Raw genomic sequence first — 19,793 nt, 5'->3', positions numbered from 1 at the left:
ATAAAAAAAGCCCACAGCTACAGGTTCACATGAGTGAAACCATGTAAAAGCACAAACTTGGGCTCTGAGCAGTGGGTGGATGCTGTGGACAACTGGCTGCTCCCCAGCATCTGCTGGCTCTGGGTGTCCTGCTGTCTAGTCTTCAAAATTTTGTATTTCAGTCTATCCAATCCATAACTGCTGACAGCTTCTCAACTGAATTTATAATTGTTTTGCCCTTTCTTTCAACAAACTCATAAACATTGATTAACAAGATTATAATTTGTAGAGGAGAATCTTTTTCTCATGTCTTTCTTTCCTAAAAGTGGACCTTGAAAGCCTTCCTGATCAGCAGACATCCAGCTTGGTGAGGAAGGTCATTCCTAAAGACAACAGGAGGCTGAAGTCAAGTCCTTCTCCCTTTATTTATGAATTTATTTATTCATAAATAAAAATGAATATGTGACTTTTTTGTTTGGGTTGGATTTTTTTCTAAGCACACCTAACGGCAAATGAGTCTTTTTGTAAATTCTGAATTGTTGATAGAATATATCATTCTAAGCTAGGACTGTTCTTCCTGTTCACTGAAGATGCTATAACAATCTCACTGTAAATAAAGTTTCACTTATGAGAAATCTATTACATTTTGAGAAGAAAAGAGATTGGTAGAAATTAGATCTTCTAGCTCTACAGGTTTATGAATAGTTGAACTTAGCTGTAAATTGTGGTAATAATATTTCTTAAGAGTTTAAATACTGTTTTCTTCACAGAAAATCTTTACTGAACTCCTCTAGAGGATCACTTATGGAGGTATATGGAAGCAGGAAATGCTGCCCTCCAGTCCTACTTGTTTAAAGATGACTGTAAAATCTCACCTGATTCAATTTCTCATTTTATCTTGGGTGTAAATAGCTTAATGCCATCTGCATGCATGTGTTCACAGAGGTGAATTGTTACAAGAACCACAGAGCATAGTGTTGATTTCTGTCCCTGTACTTAGCAGATGACAGCATTTAGAAATGCTGTCTGCCATACACAAAAATTAAACTTTTTTCCTTATGAACCAAGACAGCAGCATTCCTGTACTGTAGATTCCCTGTAGTTTTGTTTGAGCTGGAAGTCTTGCCTCTAGATATTAGACTCTTTTTAATAGAGTCAGGTGGGATTTGATTGCTTTGTGCCCCTGTGGAGGAAACTGCTTTTGAGGCTGTGGCCTTCCTATGGACCCAGTTATTAGCTGGGCTTGTACTGTAGGGAACTGGCTGTTGAACTTGCACATGAACTCTCTCTCCATGCTGAAGGGCTTTGATTTTGAATTCTATGGCATCAGGTCTTCAGCTGTAAAATTTCTTTCTGTAGACTTCCCCACACGCATTTTAATAAAAAAGGAGAGAGCAAGGAAAATTTATTCTTGTAATTTCAAGTGTGGGCTTTTGAAGACACTCAAAATAGGCACTTTTAACCACTTGTCATGCTTGTTGTGTCATTTAGTTTTTCTTTTATTTCTTTTTTTTTCAATCAACCTCCTCTAAAAGTGCATGCAACTCTCAGTCTCTCAGGTCCGCTCCTTCTTGATTCTGACCAAGGTCCTTGCTGTGGTCTCTTTCAGTGGTCTCTGAACAGCTACAATGATGCTCTAATTTTTAATGAGCATTGAGAACAGATTTGTAATTTATAATTGGCTGGAGCTGGTAACTATTCTTGAAGAGATAGTATCTTGAAGCTCCTACCATGCCATGCTTGTTTGGGCCATTTCTGGAGTTGGGACAAGTGGAATTTCTCTTCACTTTAAAGCAGTAATAATGAAGCAGCATAATTTTCAGCAAGGACCTTGGTCAGAATCAAGAAGGAGCTGACCTGAGAGACTGAGAGTAGCATGCACTTTTAGAGGAGGTTGATTTGACAGCTTCTGGCACTTCTGGTGTGTTCCTTGCACTGATGCCCTTATGGGTCAAATTTTGTGGTGGAGCTTCCTTTGTTCAAGTTGATGTTAAAATGCTGAGACTCAGCTGTGAGAATCTTTCACAAATGATATCTTTTAAACAGCAAATTATTAGACTGGAGAAGGGGAGCAGGTTACATCCCCTCCAGTTTTTGCCTATCTCCTGTGCTCACCGCCATAGAAGACCCATCAAAAGCTGTAGCCGGAAGTGTTTGGAGCCTGCCTCTTGTGTTCATTAATGAACCAGAGTTAGCATCTCTCTGCCCTAGCAAGCAGGTGTCACTGCAGCCAGCACCAATTACAGCTGTATTCGGGGGACAGCAACATGATTCAGCCAGTCAAAAACAATACAAATGAAAGAAGCTTTCACAGTTCAGGGATTATATATTTTTAGCAAGCTGTATGTGATATAATCCAACAAGATAGCTGTATTTTTCTGAACTTAAATACTTGTTCTGTTCCTGTCAGCAGGCAATAGCAGAATGGAAAACTTACAAGTTACACAGAGGAGAACATGGGAGGGCAAGATTTTTATCCCATCATTGCTGATAGGTCTTGCAGAAGAAAATAGTTCTTGCAGAAGAAAATTGAAGTTCTCTAGATTTCTAAATTTTTGACAAAAAAGGTTAGATTTCTGAAGACCTTCAGTACTTTTCAGCATGCAATGCTAAGGAAGAATGGGTTCTTAAATTATTTTTAACAACAAAACTTTCATTCAGGCCTTTGTGTGTGGTTTGTACCAGTACAGAGTTTGAAACCATGATCTTGTTCCCTCTCAGTGTTGGATTAAGTTGTCCCAATAGCAGTTGTCCCTGTGTAGCAGTGTCCCATTTTCTGGCAGCAAGTAAAAATCTTTTACTGCCTTTTACAGGACATGAAGTACAGTAATTTGAGAAGTCTGCATCTTTTAGTCAAGTATCGCTTATATATGAATACTTAATTTTAGAAACTTAAAGTAAAGAGGTGGTGACTGAAGAGAGTCTGCAATACACAGACAGGGTTGTATTTATGAAGTTTCTTCATTAATTCTTCCTGTTCTCCTCTGCTGGAACTATGTGGTAATTATAATGGGCATTAACCATAGGACACAAGGTCACAGAACCAATGGGCAGCCTGGGCATTGGCTCTGTGGGCATTGGCACAGGAGCTCTGAATTCAAGAAGTGTTTGGGCAATGCTCTCAGGCACGTGGTGTGACTCTTGGGGTGTTCTGCACAGGATCAGGAGTTGGACCTGATAATCCTTGTTGGTCCAACTCAGTATATTTTATTATTCTATTATATGTATTATGCAAATTCTGGTGAATAGAAGACTTTCAACAGCAAAGTGAATGAGTGTCTCTTGAAGCTGCTGCTTGGGAGTTGAACCAGACAGGTGTTTGAAGAACACAAGAAGCATTTGAAAATATCTAGGTAATTCTTCAAGCTTTATCACTCATTTCTGTATTCTCAGTCAAGATTTTTACTTCTCTGAAAAAAGACATGGGTAGCATAGTCGGGTCAAAGTATGTGCTCAGGCTGAAGTGTGAACACCTTATGATTTTTCATTATGTTTTTATTGACATCAGATTTGTTCTTAATATATTTCCCTTGTATTTCCATAGATGTTTATTTCAAGAGCAATTTTAAAAAACTGAAGTATCCCTTTTTTTTCTGTCTGTAAAAAAGTCTCAATTCTATTTCTACAGCACTAATATCCCCTGTGAAGAAGAGGTCATCAGTGATCAATATATTACGGCTCTAGCAGCACAGACCAAACCATCACCATGAAGCACTTCCTGAGGTAACTGTTCTGTATTTTCTTAAAAGTGTCGAATTATTCCAATTACTTTTATGCTGCAGTGAGCTAAATGGTTTAATTGTTACAAGTATTACAGAAGGTGTAAACTAGATTATACTAGACTGCTTTCTGTTCACCTAGATTTCACTATTTAATTAAAGCTATTTTAATTTAAATTTTCTTTTGCTGTTCTTTATAGAAGCAAAGAATGTGGGAACTGTCTTGTGGGATTGGAGCAGTAATGTATCAAATCAGTAGTGCCTGATATGTCAGGTGAAAAGAGAAGAAATAATAGCATAGCACAGTGCTTGGAAAATGTCAGATTTCTTCCTTCCTGCTCTTGTCCACTGTCTGGATTTTTGGAGTGTTGTTTGTGAAAGCAGAGATGCTTGCTGAAGGTGTGCAAGTGTTTTTGAAGCTGATCATGCCCAGTTTGCAGGAGAAATGTCAATTACTTGCTCCCACATATGACTTGCAGTTGTTCCTCTATAAACTAATTATAGAATGGGGGGCTTGCAGACAACAGATGTGGGTGCAGAAAGCCCATGTTGTTTTTGTTCTGTATTTGGTGGGGGGAGTTGAGCACTTCTCAAAAGTAATACAGATCAAGAGCTCATTTGTGTATAAACCAAAGAAATCATATTCTGTCTGTAGGGGAGGAACCTTTTCAAGAGGACTAAAACATATGCTTCTGTATAGAGCATCTGTCACTGTATTTTTCTCCCTTTTTAGACTGTTTATAGCAAAGAAGCTTACACACTATGGATATCAGCACCATTACCTCTAGGCTGATCATCTGTAATGATTTTGCTGCCAAGACAGACATAGCTAAAGCATTTCTGTGGAGTGTTTGGGCCAGCTTCCTCATCTTGAACCAGCTGCAAAAAGGGCTCTGTAAGAAGGACATAGACAGATTGAAAGTGTAAAGCAACTGTTTGCTAACATCCACAAAACACAGCCAAGGCTGAATTGAGCCCTAATTTAAACATTAGTGTGCTCACCACCTGATAGTCACCAGCCAGGAGGGAAAGAATTGACCCTTGCAGTTCTGTGGCCCAGGTCTTGGGTGGTCACAAATCTTCCACCAATTCCATTGTACTGGTCCAGTGACCTAAAAATTCACAACTAGCCTGACTAACATCCCTGCACTGCTTTTTCCCTTTACAATTTTGTAACACCTCATGTCAGAGCCTTTGTTCTGGAATCCTGCTAATTATTTCCTTCTCAGCACTCCTGCCTCTATAATTTTTACTTTTTTCTCTGTACAGACTTGTTCGGCAGCCTGACCCAAGGTCACAAATTGATGCCATATGGGATTTGGTTCATGAGTCCCTTATAAAGTGAAATCTACCATCCTGTGAGAAGGGTGGGAGCCTCTGTCTGGGATTGCAGAGGGTGTTACACTTGGTTCCATAAAGGTCTAGTATTTTCTGAACATAAAGTAATTTTGCTCCCTCCTGATGGAGAAGCTGAGCTGATGACAACTTCTAAGCTGCCAGCTCTCTTCCTGTTAAACTATCTGTTCTGCTCACCTTTGCTCTCCTGGCCCCTTGATGATTTTCTCCATGTTGGCGAGAGAGTGCTGTTTTGAATATATGGGTTCCTGAGTCTGTCATGGGGAAGCTACCTTCTGCTTCTCTTCATGTTTTTCCTGAAGTCAGTGAATCCTGAAAGACTTGAAAGGTCTCAGTGGTGCTAGATTCTCTTAGGTAGTCAAGGTAGATCTTCTGAAAAACAGTTGTCTAACTAAACAGGACAGTCTAGGACTTTGTTATGGAAAATCCAGTATTCCAAATGCTGAACAGAAAGCTGGATTAAGGGATGGGGCAGAGGAGAGTACAGAGCACCAAAAATATGAACACTGTGTTGAAATAGGAAAGCTATTTCTATTTACTTACAAGCATCTGGATTTTTTTTATATTATGTTAAACCTTTGACATGAACTGATAAGAGAACTACCCTCCCCATCCTCTGTAAATGTAGAAGAAACCAGAGAGACTAAGAAGAAAAACCCTCCAAGGGAAGCACTGGGCATAATGAGTTCTGTTCTATGTGTTGCAACCTGCAGTGGCAGGTTTGTGTGATGGGGAATAAGTGAAGTGTGGAACTGCAGGGACATATATGGGCAAGACAAGATTATTAAGCCTTCCAGCTTGGAAATGGGTTGGAAAAGAAGTTAATATATATTGTGTCCCCATGTTTGTGTGTAACCAATAGCAGCACCACCTGGGAGCTTAAATCATCCTTAGCTGTTTGTGAAGATCAAGGCAGGGTTGAAATTTGGAATTCTGATTGCAGGGACTGCTTAGTGGCACAGTGTTTTCCTTGTTGCACAACCTGGGACAGACACCAGAATAGCTAATGCTGATGGCATAGATTATCCTTGTGGTTAAAACCAATGACTTTATTCTGCACAAACTGCAAGTCATTCTGCTGATTGCAATGTGGAAGTTGCTATAAAACAGACTTCAAGAGGAACAGGGCTTTCATCTCTGAAGTTATGATAATCTTGACTTTGCTTTCTAAGTGGTGACAGTATTTTACCTCTAGCAACTTCATGCAGCAGATACTCACCTGGAGACCCAAGGGGGACTTTGAAGAGTGGATTTCAAATCCAGCTTGTTGTTTAGTGAAGTTGAAAGACAGCTCTGGAAATCATCAATTCCTTTCCCACTGCTCAGAGCAGGGTCACCTATAACAGGTAGCTCAGGGCTGCATCCAGACACATTTTGAGCACCTGCAAGGATGGAGATTCTGCAGCCTCTCTGAAAAACCTGTTCCATTTTTTTAGAATAATAGAATTTCTTAGAGCCTTTTAAGATCATTCAATCCAAGCATTAGCTCAGCATAGTACCCTGTACCACTAAACCATGTCACCTGAATGCCTCATCTATGTTTCTCCAGGGATGGCGATTTCACCACCTCCCTGGGAAGCCTGTTTCAATGTTTGACAACTATTTTTGTGAAGAAATTTTTAATGATTTTCAATCTAAACCTTTCCTGGCACAAAATGAAGCTGTTTTCTCTTGTGCTGGGAGAAGAGAATTACCTCGACCTGGCTGCACCCTCCTGTCAGGCAGCTGCAGAGAGTGCTGAGGTCCCCCTGAGCCTCCTTTTCTCCAGGCTGAGCACCCCCAGCTCCCTCAGCTGCCCCTCACAGCACTTGTGCTCCAGACCCTTCCCCAGCTCTGCTGCTCTTCCCTGGACACGCTCCAGCCCCTCAATGTCTCTCTGGCACTGAGGGGCCCAGAACTGAGCACAGGATTGGAGCTGTGGCCTCAGCAGTGCTGGGTACAGGGGGACGGTCACTGCCCTGCTCCTGCTGGCCACACCTGGCTGATCCAGGCCAGGATGCCATCGGCCTTCTGGGCCACCTGGGCACACTCTGGATCATGTTCAGCTGCTGTTTGCCAGCACCCCGGGTTCTTTTCCAACAGGCAGCTTCCCAGGCACTGCCCCCAGCCTGCAGCACTGCCTAGGGCTGTTGTGGCCCCAGTGCAGAACCTGGGACTTGACTTTGTTAGACCTCATGCAATTGGCCCTGGCCCTGTGATCCAGCCTGTCCAGAGCCCTCTGCAGACCCTCTCTACCTGTGGTAGATCATCACTCCCACACAACTTGGTTGGAGAAAGAGTCTGTCTGTTAAACAGTCCAGTAGCTGCAGTAACCCTAAATCTCTGAATTTAGACTCTTATGTTCATATTTCCAGTTCAAGGCAATGTCCAAATGAAAACAGTTGGTCTTTTCTTTTTCAGTTTGTCTGATATGAATTATTTCTGACATCTGAAATATTACTTATGAAAAAATAAAACTCTTTCTCAGTGAAATACTTAATCTTCCAGGGCTTTCTCATTTTGTTGTAGAGGGGCTCTGAGAAGTCCATCAGCAACACTTCTACTTTGACTGTAATTTATCTTAAACATCTGAAATAATAACAACTTGGAGAACCAACTGTAGTAGACAGTTTTTTTCAGTAAATCCTAGAAATCTTACATGTCTTGCTCTACTGCAAAGCAAACTGTAAGCTCTAGCAGATTTTTAGTGTACTGGAGTCATCAGATAAAATGAAAATCAAATCAGCAAACAGCAAGAGCAGTGAATGTGTGGAAAGCTGCTGTTAAAAGCTATTCACATGTCTTCCCTAGCTGACACAGTGACTTGCTCCTATGTCTAAATGGGGAGATAAGGTGGATTTCAGTTCTCATGTCTGCAAAAGCACAGAATGAAAGCAATTTCTTGTGTTTTAAAGGAAGTAGCAGCCAGTCTGCCCATGGCAGAAATGGTGATTGGTACCTTACTTCTTGGTTGAGCTTGTATACACACTGTAAACTATGCACATAAACCAAAGATAGTCAAGTTAATGAGCTCCTACCAGGGTTGTATCCCTTGCTTACTCACCCATTGGACAGCTGATCAGCCATGACTAGTGTGTCCTTGACTTCACAAACAGTAATTAGAATTCTCAGAAAGAAAACACTGATATGTAATGCACTCGTATCTGAGATTAGTATGTTCTTCAGGAAGAAATAGTTGTGTAAAAATCTTCAGAATCCATAGGACCTAAGACACGACAGACAGAAAATGATGTGTAAGTATGCTCAGTGACTTTTATTTCATTATTTTAAACAATTGCTTTGGGGGAGAGGATGAGGGTTTTTTTTGTTTTAGATTTGGATCTAGGGTTTTAGGTTTTGGATTTGTTTTGTGTTTGGGTTTTTGTTTTTTTTGGTGGGGCTGGGGCATTTTGGCTTGTTTGGGGTTTTTTGTTTGTTTGTGTGGTTTTCTTTGGTTTTGTTTTGGTTTGGTTTGGTTTGTCTTTTTCCTTGTTTCAGGAGTTTGCTTGCTTTCCCCCCAGGTTTAAGTCCATTAAGTAGCATTGAGTATCTAGATGAAGCTTTTATTTTACCCAGAATACCTATGTTTGTTACTAGCTCTGAAAATACTGAGGTTCTGAAATTACTGAAGGAGGGAATAAACACTTTCATTAGTTTCATGCACAGTAATTAATCTCTACTTCCCTTCAGGAAGTACTTCATGTTGCATCACACATACATCTTGATATTTAGCTGAACAGATTACACAGGAAGGAGCTTCACAGAAATATTAGGCAACTTTGGAAAGTTTTGCATAATTCTGCTTCTGACATTTTATCGTGGAGAAGGCTGTTCTTATCTCCTAGAGGTAGTCACCTTTAAATAAAAAGCCAGATTTCATGATAATGTGATGTCATACTGTCATTGGAGAGAGATGTAAATTCTAATAACCATTGCATTTGCCATTGTAATCACACTGTCCCAGCATCAGCTGGGCTAGTCGAGGGCAAACCTGGAAATCCCTTGTTGAAAACCACTTAAATCCTTCCCTTTGCAGTGCTGGGGTGTGAAGCAACGTGCTCAGTGCTCTTGGCTGGTTGCTGCCACGTGCTTTCATTCCCCAGGCAGAGCAGCATGTGCTGTGGAAAATAGAAGCACTGTCACTGCTGCAGCAGTACTCTCACTCTGTGCTGGCTTTGGCTCTACATTTCCATGTCTTGCAAAGATCTGAGAAATTGTAGAAACCCCTTTCTTTGTCTTCTTTGTCATGGAGGAGAGCACACCAGAATCTCTTGAGCCCCAAATTATTGCTGATAGAGATTGGGTGATTGGTTTTGTCATACACCATCCTTGGCAAGGGAACTGAATGTTGATTGACATCTTATTATGCAGTTTTTTCTTTATTTTGCTTGAGTAAATGTTCATATGAACTGTTTTAATGCATGTATAAACACAAATATGCAAGTCTATACAGCTGCTTGGAATACAAGAGGGGAAAGGAACTTGGATTGAAATAGGAAAAAATAGAGTGGGAGTCCCTGAGGAACACCTTCATTTATGTCATACTTCTGTTCTGAGACCTCTCCTTTGAGGATCTGAAATAATGCTGTACATGACCACATGAACTATTTTCTGTGCTGAGAAACCTGCAAAGGCAAACAGGTGGGGAAAAAAACCACAAAAAAAACAAAGAATAACAAACTAAAGAAAAAAAACCCCAAAAACAACAGAGCACAGAGGATATTGAGTGGAAAAGAGGTTTGGAATTTAACTCTAAAACAAGCCAGAAATTAATGCCACTGTGCCACAGTCGAAGCACATGGCTGTGCCTTTGGGGGGTTCATGTTCATTATATGCTGTGTTTTGTTTTACAGTGCATAAGGGCTAACATAAAACCTGCCTTGCATAATCACTAGTGTGCCTTTATTGCAGGATTTCTGCAAGCAAGAATCCCCTTTTATAAACAGCTTGTGATACTTTTTATGTCCCTCATGTTACAAATGGAAGGTTTCAACTATTGTAAACTTGAGATGGATGAGTGGTAAAAAACTGAAGGTACCCACAAAGGTTGACTTTCTTCTATATAAGCTACCTAGTCAAAATTAGTGTGTGTTGGTTTATTAGTAATAGCTGCTAAGTATATTTTAGTGAATCACAGAGGCAGTGTTTGTGTGCTGTAGTGTCTTGGTTTTAGTAGATGCATTTTTATTAGTCTTTGTGCAAGCCACAGCCAAAGCAGAACTTTGGTGGAGAAAGTGGTTGCAATTATGTGGTCACAGCTCTATCCCATCTGGAGTTTTTCCTTTGATTTGCAGATATGTCATTGAGCCTAGGGCAGAAATATGTAATTCAAATGCACCTGATACCTTCCCTCCTCTAAGTCCCCAAACTTATCCACAGCACACAGTATTCAATTATCCACAATATAGTACACAAAACATTTTTCATGAAAAGCATTGTCATGTTTTAGCATTGAAGGCAACAAAGTATAGGCATGAACTTTCTTAAAGCACATCTGTATTTTACAGGAGCTATCTTGCTCATGAGAAGGAAATCTTAGATGGACTGTTAACATGAAGTTAAATGAGTCTTTCCATCTTCCATATAAATGATCTCTCTGTATTTTTTTGCTCTAAAAGAGACCTAACATTTGGAAACAAAGCAGACCAAAAGAAAGCAACTCTAATTTCTACTACAAATATATGATGAAAATTCAGGACTCTGTTTTGCCATATTCAGCCTTCCGGTTTGGTGTTTTCCTGTGCTTTTAGCCAGACTACAGAGCTGAGCTGTGCTGAAGAAACTAAGGATGGCTGTAGGTTATATTTGAATTCCTCTTCTTGGTCTTGTGGAAGGTGTCCTTGCCCATGGAAGGGGGATTTGGAGCAAGATGATCTTTGAGATCCCTTCCAGCCCAAATCATTCTGTGTTGATTCTGTTATTCTACTTCTGACTGTTGGAAACTTAAAGAATGGCTGCTTGCCTGGTCATGGCCTTGCCTCCTGCTACCTGGTGATGTTCTTAATACTGAAGGTGATAACCTGCTGTGAAGCACAAATTAACTCCTCACAGTAGTGTGTTCTGGTATATCTTGAGTCGGGGTGAGGGAGTACCCAAATACTTTGATGTCAGCTCCTGAAACTTCTTTCTTGTCTAAAACTTGGTTCCATAATGGGACTGATTCCTCATTCTTTGGAGGAATCAAATCAATTGGTGTCAATTTGTTTCTAAAATAGAAGCTTCCTGTTGAATAAAACCAAGGAGGTTTTCTGCATGCAGGCATTTGGGACTACTAAGTGAATTAACTGAAAGTCCAAAGATAAAGTGGATGCTTTTAAAGCATTTTAAGTACTTGTGTGGATGCTTTCCATTTAGACATAAAATGTCTTTAGCTCCCACAGCTTAATCCCCCTTCAAAGCTGAAGCCAACATAAAGCAGATTAAACTCCTGTGTGGACCTTAACACACCTTAATTCATCTTCCCTTCCTTGAACATCCTTCTACACCATGCCCTTCAGGAAGTTTTTAGGAAGTGATGGAGCTCTTCAAGCTTTACATACATACACATGCATATTTATAACTGATTTGAGTATCTGGAATTCAGTGTTTTGAAATAGTCACTGCACTCTATTGAAAAGGATAATAGTCTCCTAAGAAATAACTGTCCTTTGAAAGCATCAACAACAGAAAATAATGAGCTAATAATGAATATGCATACACACAGACTTAGACCATAATGGACCAAATTATTTGTGAATATTTATTGGCAAGCTCACATAGCAAAGTTGTATTGATGTTTTCATATAATGTAATCACAGAATATGATCACAGAGAGTTTGAGATAGGAAGACACCTGTAGATGCCATCTAATCCATCCTCCTGTTCTAGCAGAACCACCTGTAGCCAAGGACCATGTCCAAATGGCAATGTTCCTGCTGCTAGTTCTTTGCAATTTGTCTTTTATGAGATGTGTGTCTGAACCCAGGGGCTGTGGGTGGATCCATGTGGTGGATCTATCCTCTTCATCCCAGGAGGTTGACAGATAGTTGGGTGATGTGGCAGGATCTGTGCCATCATAGCCGTAGAAACAAGAAAGATAAATTATTTCCAAATAGGTTGTTTCCCATTAAAATATGGGTTTGGGGTGTGTTATGTAATTGTGGGCTTTGGTAGCAGGTGTAATGCTAACCAAGGTTAAAATGGAGTGGTTTTCATGTATTCAGCCTTTTTCAGGCTTTTGTAGGATCCCAGCTGAGCCTGGGAAGGACCTTAGCAGGTCTCCAGTTCAGCCTCCCTCTCACAGCAGGGCTAGCACAGAGGTCAGACTGGGCTGCTCAGGGCTTACTCCAGTCAAAGATTAAAAATCTGACAAAGGAGACTGCACAGCCTCTCTGGGCAACCTGTGCCACTACCTGGCTGTCCTTGAGGGAAAAAGCTTCTCCTTGCAAGGCTGATTCTCTTGTGTTTCAGCTTAGAGCTGTTGTCCCTTGTCTACTGGCCCTGCAGGATCATTGAGAGCCCAGCTCTGTTTCCTTCAACTCTTCCCATAAACGCTGCAGGCTGCTGTTAGATGCCCCTGAATCTTTGCTTCAGGTGGAACGAGCCCAGCTCTCCCAGCCTCTCTTCACAGGGTTTGTGCTCCAACCCTACCATCTTCACTGAGATGCACCCAGTTTGTCAAAGTCTTTCTTCTGTTGCTGGGACTCAAAACTAGTTGCAGTAGCTACATAAGGGCTTTCTTGGCTTACTGTCAGTTCTGTACTTTGAGAAATTGTGTGGCATCACTGCTATGCAGCAGCTGGTCTTGGGAAGAACTGGCAGTCCTCAAGACCAAAGTCTGTATTATAAGAACCAAAAGGTTCTTAAACACCTTTTCTTCTGCAAGGGGAGAAGCTTTGATTGCCTTAGTTTTCCTTCTTAGGGACATGACATGAATGCTGTCAGGATGTCAAGTTTGTCAGGATAACCAAGCATTCTGCTTGGAGCAGGTTGCTGCTGAGGCAAAACTAAGCTAGGATGTGATGTCTTCCTGGATTCTCAGCATCCATTATATCAGGGTGAGCTGTACTCCCTTCTCATGTAGCCCTGTTTCCCCAAACCATTAATAGGAACTATACAGCCTTTTATGTTGAGAGGACAAAGAGTTTTCCACAAGTACCCTTTTAAGACTTTGGAGTTTCCTTATTCAGTGCTTCTAGCTGTGGTGCTTTTTGTGGAGGGTGTTTTGTTGGCTAATACTAAAACGCCCAATTTAATATTTACTGGCATAAATGTTTGTAGTGTGATTGATTGCTGCTTTTGCTCTGAAGTTGCCTTTAGGCAATGGGAATTTGGGGTGAGGAAGTACTTTCTGTTTGGGTGGTGAACATGTTGAAACAAACTCTGCTCCAGACTTTTATTTTCAAGCTTCTTCTTTTGCCAGGATGTTTGTCCAGGTATGCCTGTACTTCTACTGCAAATGCTTGTGGCGCTGCCTGAAGTTCGTGGTCAGGAAACTAACAGGTCAATGTGAATTGCAAAGGATCTGTTACAACACCAAACCTGGAGCTGCCAGAACCATGAAAATAGGTAACTGCAGTATACTTAGTTCTGCATGCCTTTGTAGCCTTCTGCATATGCTCAAAATTGTATATTGTTACTAGAAATAAGTTATTAAACTGATTGAATGTAAACATGCTTTTCTGACATGATGCTTTTGAATACTTCCCTTACAGAGGCATCCCTGAAAGGCTCAAAAAGTAAGGTGAGTGAAAGATCTCATTATTCACCTTTTCATGATGTCTTGTGCTGTTGGTTTGTTCAGTCTGGTGTTTGCTCACCCCAAAAAGTCACTTTAAGGTTTGATATGATTTTACATTTTCCACTGAAGGGATCTTGTGTCTGCAAAAGGAGTTGATCTTTCAAAGTTGGGTAGAGTGTCCTGTGTTCCAGGGATGGGCCCACTGTGGCAATGATGGAATCAAGGGAACAGTTTGCCATGGTGGAGGTAATGAGAGTGAAGTGTTGTAATTTAGGGGGTCTTTGTTTGATTCCTCATTCTGTCTTAGAATATCTGTAATCTGCAGTCAGTTGCTTGCAAATTTAGAAAAGAAAAGTCAGAGGTTTTTGTCTGGAAAGCAACTTTCCCAACTTTGTTCCCTCTTTTCCTTTTAAATACATTGATGGAGAAAAGCCTCTTTCACTTTATCCTTTTACTGTACCAGTGGTTATGCTAACCTGAGTTGTTCCCAAAGGCATTTGTGTGTATGTTAAATAACATCCTTCAGCCTTTACATTTTCTGTCACAAGAGTCAGTGATATTGAAAACCTTGCCTCACCATTAACAAAAATAAAGTCATTGAGCTCTTAGTTCAGCATAGTAGTTCCAAATGTATTTCTAGCACAAACAGAAAGACAAAATCTTACTTAAAACTTGGTTTCAAGTAATTGTGAAGTTTGAGACAAAGCACAAGAAAATTCAACCTCTAAAATTTTCAGATGGCATTTTGGTTTTTGAATACTGAACTTCTGGGGGCATTTCTACAAATAGCAATTACACATAAAAGAAAAGGAAGAAATTTTGCTGTGTTTCTGCAGCATGTTGGGAGAGGGAATGTTAAATGAAGGCTGTCAATTCCAGTGTAATTAGGTGGATGGTCTGAAGCTGCTTCTTGGTCTGCACTGAGGCCTTTGATCATCTTCACTGACAGCCACCACAGAAATGTGATGAACTGACTACAAGGGCGAAGGGACTCAAGTTCTTACAGGGCAAGTGCTCTGAAATGAGTCAGAAAGGTTCAATTATTTGGAAAGATATGTACAGGGGTTGAGTTGGGTCTTCTGGGCTCTTAATGCAGAAGCTTTCATGTATCAAACTTACCACTGTTAACTTGTGTTGAGTAATAGCTTCTGTAGGAATTAATACGTGTTTAAATCCTCTTTTTAGCGGCTGCAAACATCAGTAAATGTTCACCCTGATGCTATTGAAAAAACGATAGATGACATCATGGAGCTGAAAAGGATTAATCCCGATGTAAATCCACAGTAAGTTCACTGTTTCCTTACAGAACAAGTGGGAATTACTGATTTCCTCAGTTCTTGGTTCCATGGAGAACTTGTTTTCTATAGTTATTGTGGTCCAGAAGTTGAAGATGAATTCTGTCTCTCAGCATAAAATTCTAATTTTAGCTTTGCTGTCAAAAAACTATGTAAAAATGAATGATTTTTTATGGTTACTTAATAAGCAAGTCTTTTATCTACCTGATTCTGTCTTAGTTTATTGTTGATGCATGGATTTATGGGGTCACTTCCCCAGGGATAAAACACCACCAAACCACAGGTCCTGGCAGGGACAGTGATGGCTTCTTAGAAAGGCTCAATGCTGCCTTTTGAGTAGGGAATAAACCATCTTGTTTTAGCTGATACAGATGTATGGTGGTTTGCATTTTAAAACTGCCTTTAATTATCCAAACAGAAGTTTTAGTAATGCAACTAATATTTACTTTTGTAAGAAGAGTTTGACTACCAACCATTAAATTTACAAGTGTGTATTTCAAGTGTAGGTGATGATAACACATTTATGGTTGCCTTACCTTGTTGTGCTTAAGGCACAAGATATCTAGGTCAGGAATCAGTAGGAGGAAAGTTGAGAGCTGTATTATCCAGGTGATCTGTCTGAGGTTCACTCCTCTTCCCAAGCTTGAAGTTGGTATACATAGTTAAAAATGGGCATCCATAAACTGATAGCTGCTTTTCTTTAATTGGTCAGCAGCATCAACAGATAAGGTGGTCCCAAGGTCTTGCTGAAACAACAAAACCCAAAAGCTAAGTTGGAAAATTATAATTATTTTGTCTCATTACAAGGATCTCCCTCCCAGCCCACTCCCCATTAAAAAGGGCAGTAACTGGGTGGTCTGAAAATGAGGCTTCACTGATCGTAAAGGAAATAGAATACACTGCCTCTCTCTAACTTGAGAGACAGCTCTTGTGATGGTGACTACAGTCCCAAGAATTGGAAAAATGGTGACCCAGCTATTAAAGAAGGGAAGAAAATAAGAGAAACAAAAAAAGAGAACCCCTCATTCTCATAGGTGGGAATCCCTGTGAATTTTTTCTGGATGTGAGCACACAGCTTTTCCAGGGTGTGTCCTGACCCAGCCCACATGCTCTTCAGAGGGAGGGTGGTGAAAGACCAGCTGCTTCAAGTGGATGTGAGGCCTTTCTGAGAGGCTGCCATCTGAGGAGGGCATCACAGCCCTGGTACTCTTGTGTTGCACAACATGCTGTTTGCTGAAATTCAAAAATAAAAACCCAGCAATGGTAAAATTAGAGAAGGTGACGTCTGAGGAAAAACTGCAGGACGTAAATGTGCACAGCTCAGAGCTTGGATTGTGGACATCAGGAACTGCAATGTTTAGCAATCAGGGTGATCCAAGTGCTCACTTCTCAGTGTTGGACCCTTGGGCAGAATTATTTCAGAAGAAAACAAGAAATTAATTACTATTTTGTATAACAGGAGAGATCACCTTCTGATTCCCCTCATGGCATGCCTTTGGCCTCTGGAGAAATGTTCTCCTTCAGAAGAGAGAGAGAGCAGTCATGCAAATGACTTCTCCTTGCTTGAAATCAGGACCCTGAACATTAGGTTACATTTTTAGTGATCTGGTCTTTCTAGTACATGAAGAGACCCTACAAGAGAGCTGGAGAGCATGCAGTGACAGGACAAGAGGGAATGGATTCAAATTGAAAGAGAGTAGGCTTAGATTAGATGTTAGGAGGAAATTCTTTACAGTGAAGCACTGGAACAGGTTGCCCAGAGAAGTTGTGTATGACCCATCCTTGGGAGTGTTCAAGGCCAGGTTAAGTGGGGCTCTGAACAGCCTGATCTAGTGGAAGGCGTCCCTGTCCATGGCAGAAGGGTTAGGACTAGACAGTCTTTAAGGTCCCTTCCAACCCAAACCATTCTGTGAATCTATGATAATATTTTTTTAAAATACCACACAGAGGGAAAAAATAACCCAAACAAAAAATCACCTGAATTATCTTTTTTTGATCCAGTTGGTGTTCATATGCTTAGCACAGGACAAATGCTTAATTGTCTTTAGAGTAGAATGCTTGCATTCAATATTTTAATGCATTTGAGTCTCATCCCCATTTCCCCTTCCACTCCCTCCTCTTTGGTAAAATATCTTCTTAAAGCAGTGAGGAATGGGGGCCTGGAATGTGCAAGATGAGGTCACTATGTAGATACACGCTCCGCCACTAAATTGGTTCTTATATTAAATTAATCATATTTCTGCTAAACTTTAGACATCTGCACTGAAGTTTTACATGAAGCCATTTATTTTATACTGATGTTTTTAACAGAAATTTGAGCAAAAGCAGGTCAGCTGCTTTTTTAGACGTGATTAAGAAAAATCCAATGCCTTGCCTTCTCTTGAACCTAAAACACCTGTAATCCAAACAATCTTGTTTAGAATCTCTGGCCTTGTGTTGGATAGCAGAGACTTGACATTTCCTGGGGTAAGGACAAGGGGACATGTGTCATAGTGTATGTGTTTCTGCAAATCTGTATGCAGTCCTTTTTGTTAATGTGGCATCTTTGCAGAGCTGAATTAGCATCCCAGGGGTGCTTGCACTGGCTGTTCTTGAAGGCTGTGGGCTGCTGTGATCTAAAGAGGAGAAGGCATCCCACAGTAATTTTCCTTTATCAATGCCTCTCAGATAAGTGTGTGTATATAAAGTGGGAGCGAGCAGGTTGAATAACCTGGGGATGACGTGCAGTCTACACTAACTATGGAAGCAGACATAGAATCACAGAAAGGCTTGGGTTGGGAGGGAATTAACGATGATCTAGTTCCCCTGCTCCAGTTTTGGTCTTGCCTCCATCTGGTGGAGCACCTGGAGCTGAGTACAGTGGGAGTGCAAGCCCAGGTACATTGCTCCTGGGCTCTGAGAACAGCCACAGCCAGCACCAGGATGGCAAGGAGAGGATGTGGAACATCAGCACCTCACCACATCCTGTGTTTGGCAAGAATAACAAAGCATTAATGAAAAGGAAAGGGGGGAATCTAATTTAACCCCCACCCCCTCACCCGAATAACATTGCATGGAGCTTTTGACTGCCTTTATATAAAGATGCTTATATATATGCAAAGATGGTTTACTTTGAATGTGTCGTGTACCTTATATCTTAAAAACATGTATTTTTTTAAATATAAAATTGCTATTCTTTGCTACAGCCTGTGTTCTGCTCCTCTAAACTGAGGCTATAAAGAAGTTAAAAACATTATGGCTGTGATTTAGTGATACTCTACAGCAATTCCCAGTCTGTCAGGCTTTTCAGCTTTCTTTGAAATGCAGCCTTTCTGTAAAATTGGAGGCTATAGCTAGTGAAGCATGTTAAAAAGAAAGAAAAAGCCAAAAAAAACCCTTTAAAAGAAGCAGCAAAGGATGGAAAATACCGTGGAGGCTTTTCTGTCTGAAAGGGTTATAGCTTCAAATGGGATAAAATTGCAGCATGAGAAATGGACTAATGCTGACGTCTCTGATTCTGTAGATTAACTGTGGAATCATTTAGGTTAGAGAAGGTTTAGAATTCTGAAGTCCAACAGTTAACCCAGCACTGCCAAATGCACCATTAATCTATTTCCATAAGTGCCACGTACATCTGAAAGATGTGCACGTTTTTTAGATACCCCCAGGGATGGTGACTCTACTACTTTCCTTCAGGCTGTTTCAGGGCTTGACAACACTTTTGGTGAAGGAAATTCTCCCTAATATCCTATTTAAACTTTTTCTGGGACAACAAGAGGCCATTTCCTCTTGTCCTATCACTTGTTACTGGGAGAAGAGACCAACCCATACTAGGCTACACCGTCCTGTTAGCGAGTTGCAGAGAGTGCTGAGGTCCCCCTGAGCCTCCTTTTCTCCAGGCTGAGCACCCCCAGCTCCCTCAGCTGCCCCTCACAGCACTTGTGCTCCAGACCCTTCCCCAGCTCCGTTGCCCTTCCCTGGACACGCTCCAGCCCCTCAATGTCTCTCTTGTAGTGGGGACTCAGTGCTTTGCCTTGCTGAACCTCATACAATTGGCCTTGGTCCATGGATCCAGCCAGCCCAGATTCCCCTGCAGAGCCTTCCTGCCCTCCACCAGATCAACATTCCATCCAACCTCGTATCAGCTGCAAACTGACTGAGAGTGCACTTGATCCAGATCATTAATAAAGATATTAAATAGAACTGGTCCCAGACTGATCCCTGGGGAATGCCACTAGTGACCAGCCCCCAGCTGGATGTAACTGCATTCCCTACCACCCTCAGACAGATTTTTACCCCGTGGACAGTGCACCCACCCAAACCACCTCAGCATTCTGCACCACCAGCAGAATGCTGAGGTGTCAAAGGCCTTAGTAAAGTTCAGGTACAAAACATCCTCATCCTTTCCCTCATCCTAGGCAGGTCACCTTGTCATAGAGGGACATCAATTTAGACAAGCAGGATCTGCCTCTGAAAATCCTTATGTTCAGAAAATTTAAGAGTATTACAGAATAAATAGAATAAACAAAATGTTTCAGTGTATCAAGCACGACAGGCAAGGAACCTGTGCATCTTAATATCAGTGCGGCCTGTGTTCCACAGAGGAATAAGGGTGCACTTAGCTTGCCCTCCAAATTCATACCAGGTGTTCCAATAATTTTACACACTAATAAAGGGCTTATTCCCAAATATAAGCAAATATTTCTATGAGTATGGCAGTTGCATACTGCATGACTTAGATTTTGTATTATAAAATCTTAATGTAAA

The 19,793-nt window shown here is 41.0% G+C and overlaps 1 protein-coding gene across 5 annotated transcripts in view; it reads left to right on the top strand.

The window, feature by feature from the left end:
- The window catches only part of ELMOD1 (ELMO domain containing 1), a 43,447-nt gene that overhangs the window by 11,920 nt on the left and 11,734 nt on the right, over nt 1–19,793 (top strand). For all 5 annotated transcript variants that reach the window (XM_064718207.1, XM_064718217.1, XM_064718178.1 and 2 more), the window contains 4 exons: nt 3,608–3,702; nt 13,435–13,580; nt 13,727–13,755; nt 14,938–15,035. In XM_064718207.1, coding sequence (XP_064574277.1) covers nt 3,686–3,702; nt 13,435–13,580; nt 13,727–13,755; nt 14,938–15,035 — 290 coding nt within the window. In that variant the 5' untranslated portion in view covers nt 3,608–3,685. The remainder of the gene's footprint in view (nt 1–3,607; nt 3,703–13,434; nt 13,581–13,726; nt 13,756–14,937; nt 15,036–19,793) is intronic.

The sequence above is a fragment of the Zonotrichia leucophrys genome, chromosome 1 (genome assembly GCF_028769735.1).
Source record: "Zonotrichia leucophrys gambelii isolate GWCS_2022_RI chromosome 1, RI_Zleu_2.0, whole genome shotgun sequence".
NCBI lineage: Eukaryota > Metazoa > Chordata > Aves > Passeriformes > Passerellidae > Zonotrichia > Zonotrichia leucophrys.
This window is presented reverse-complemented; position numbering and strand designations above follow the sequence as displayed.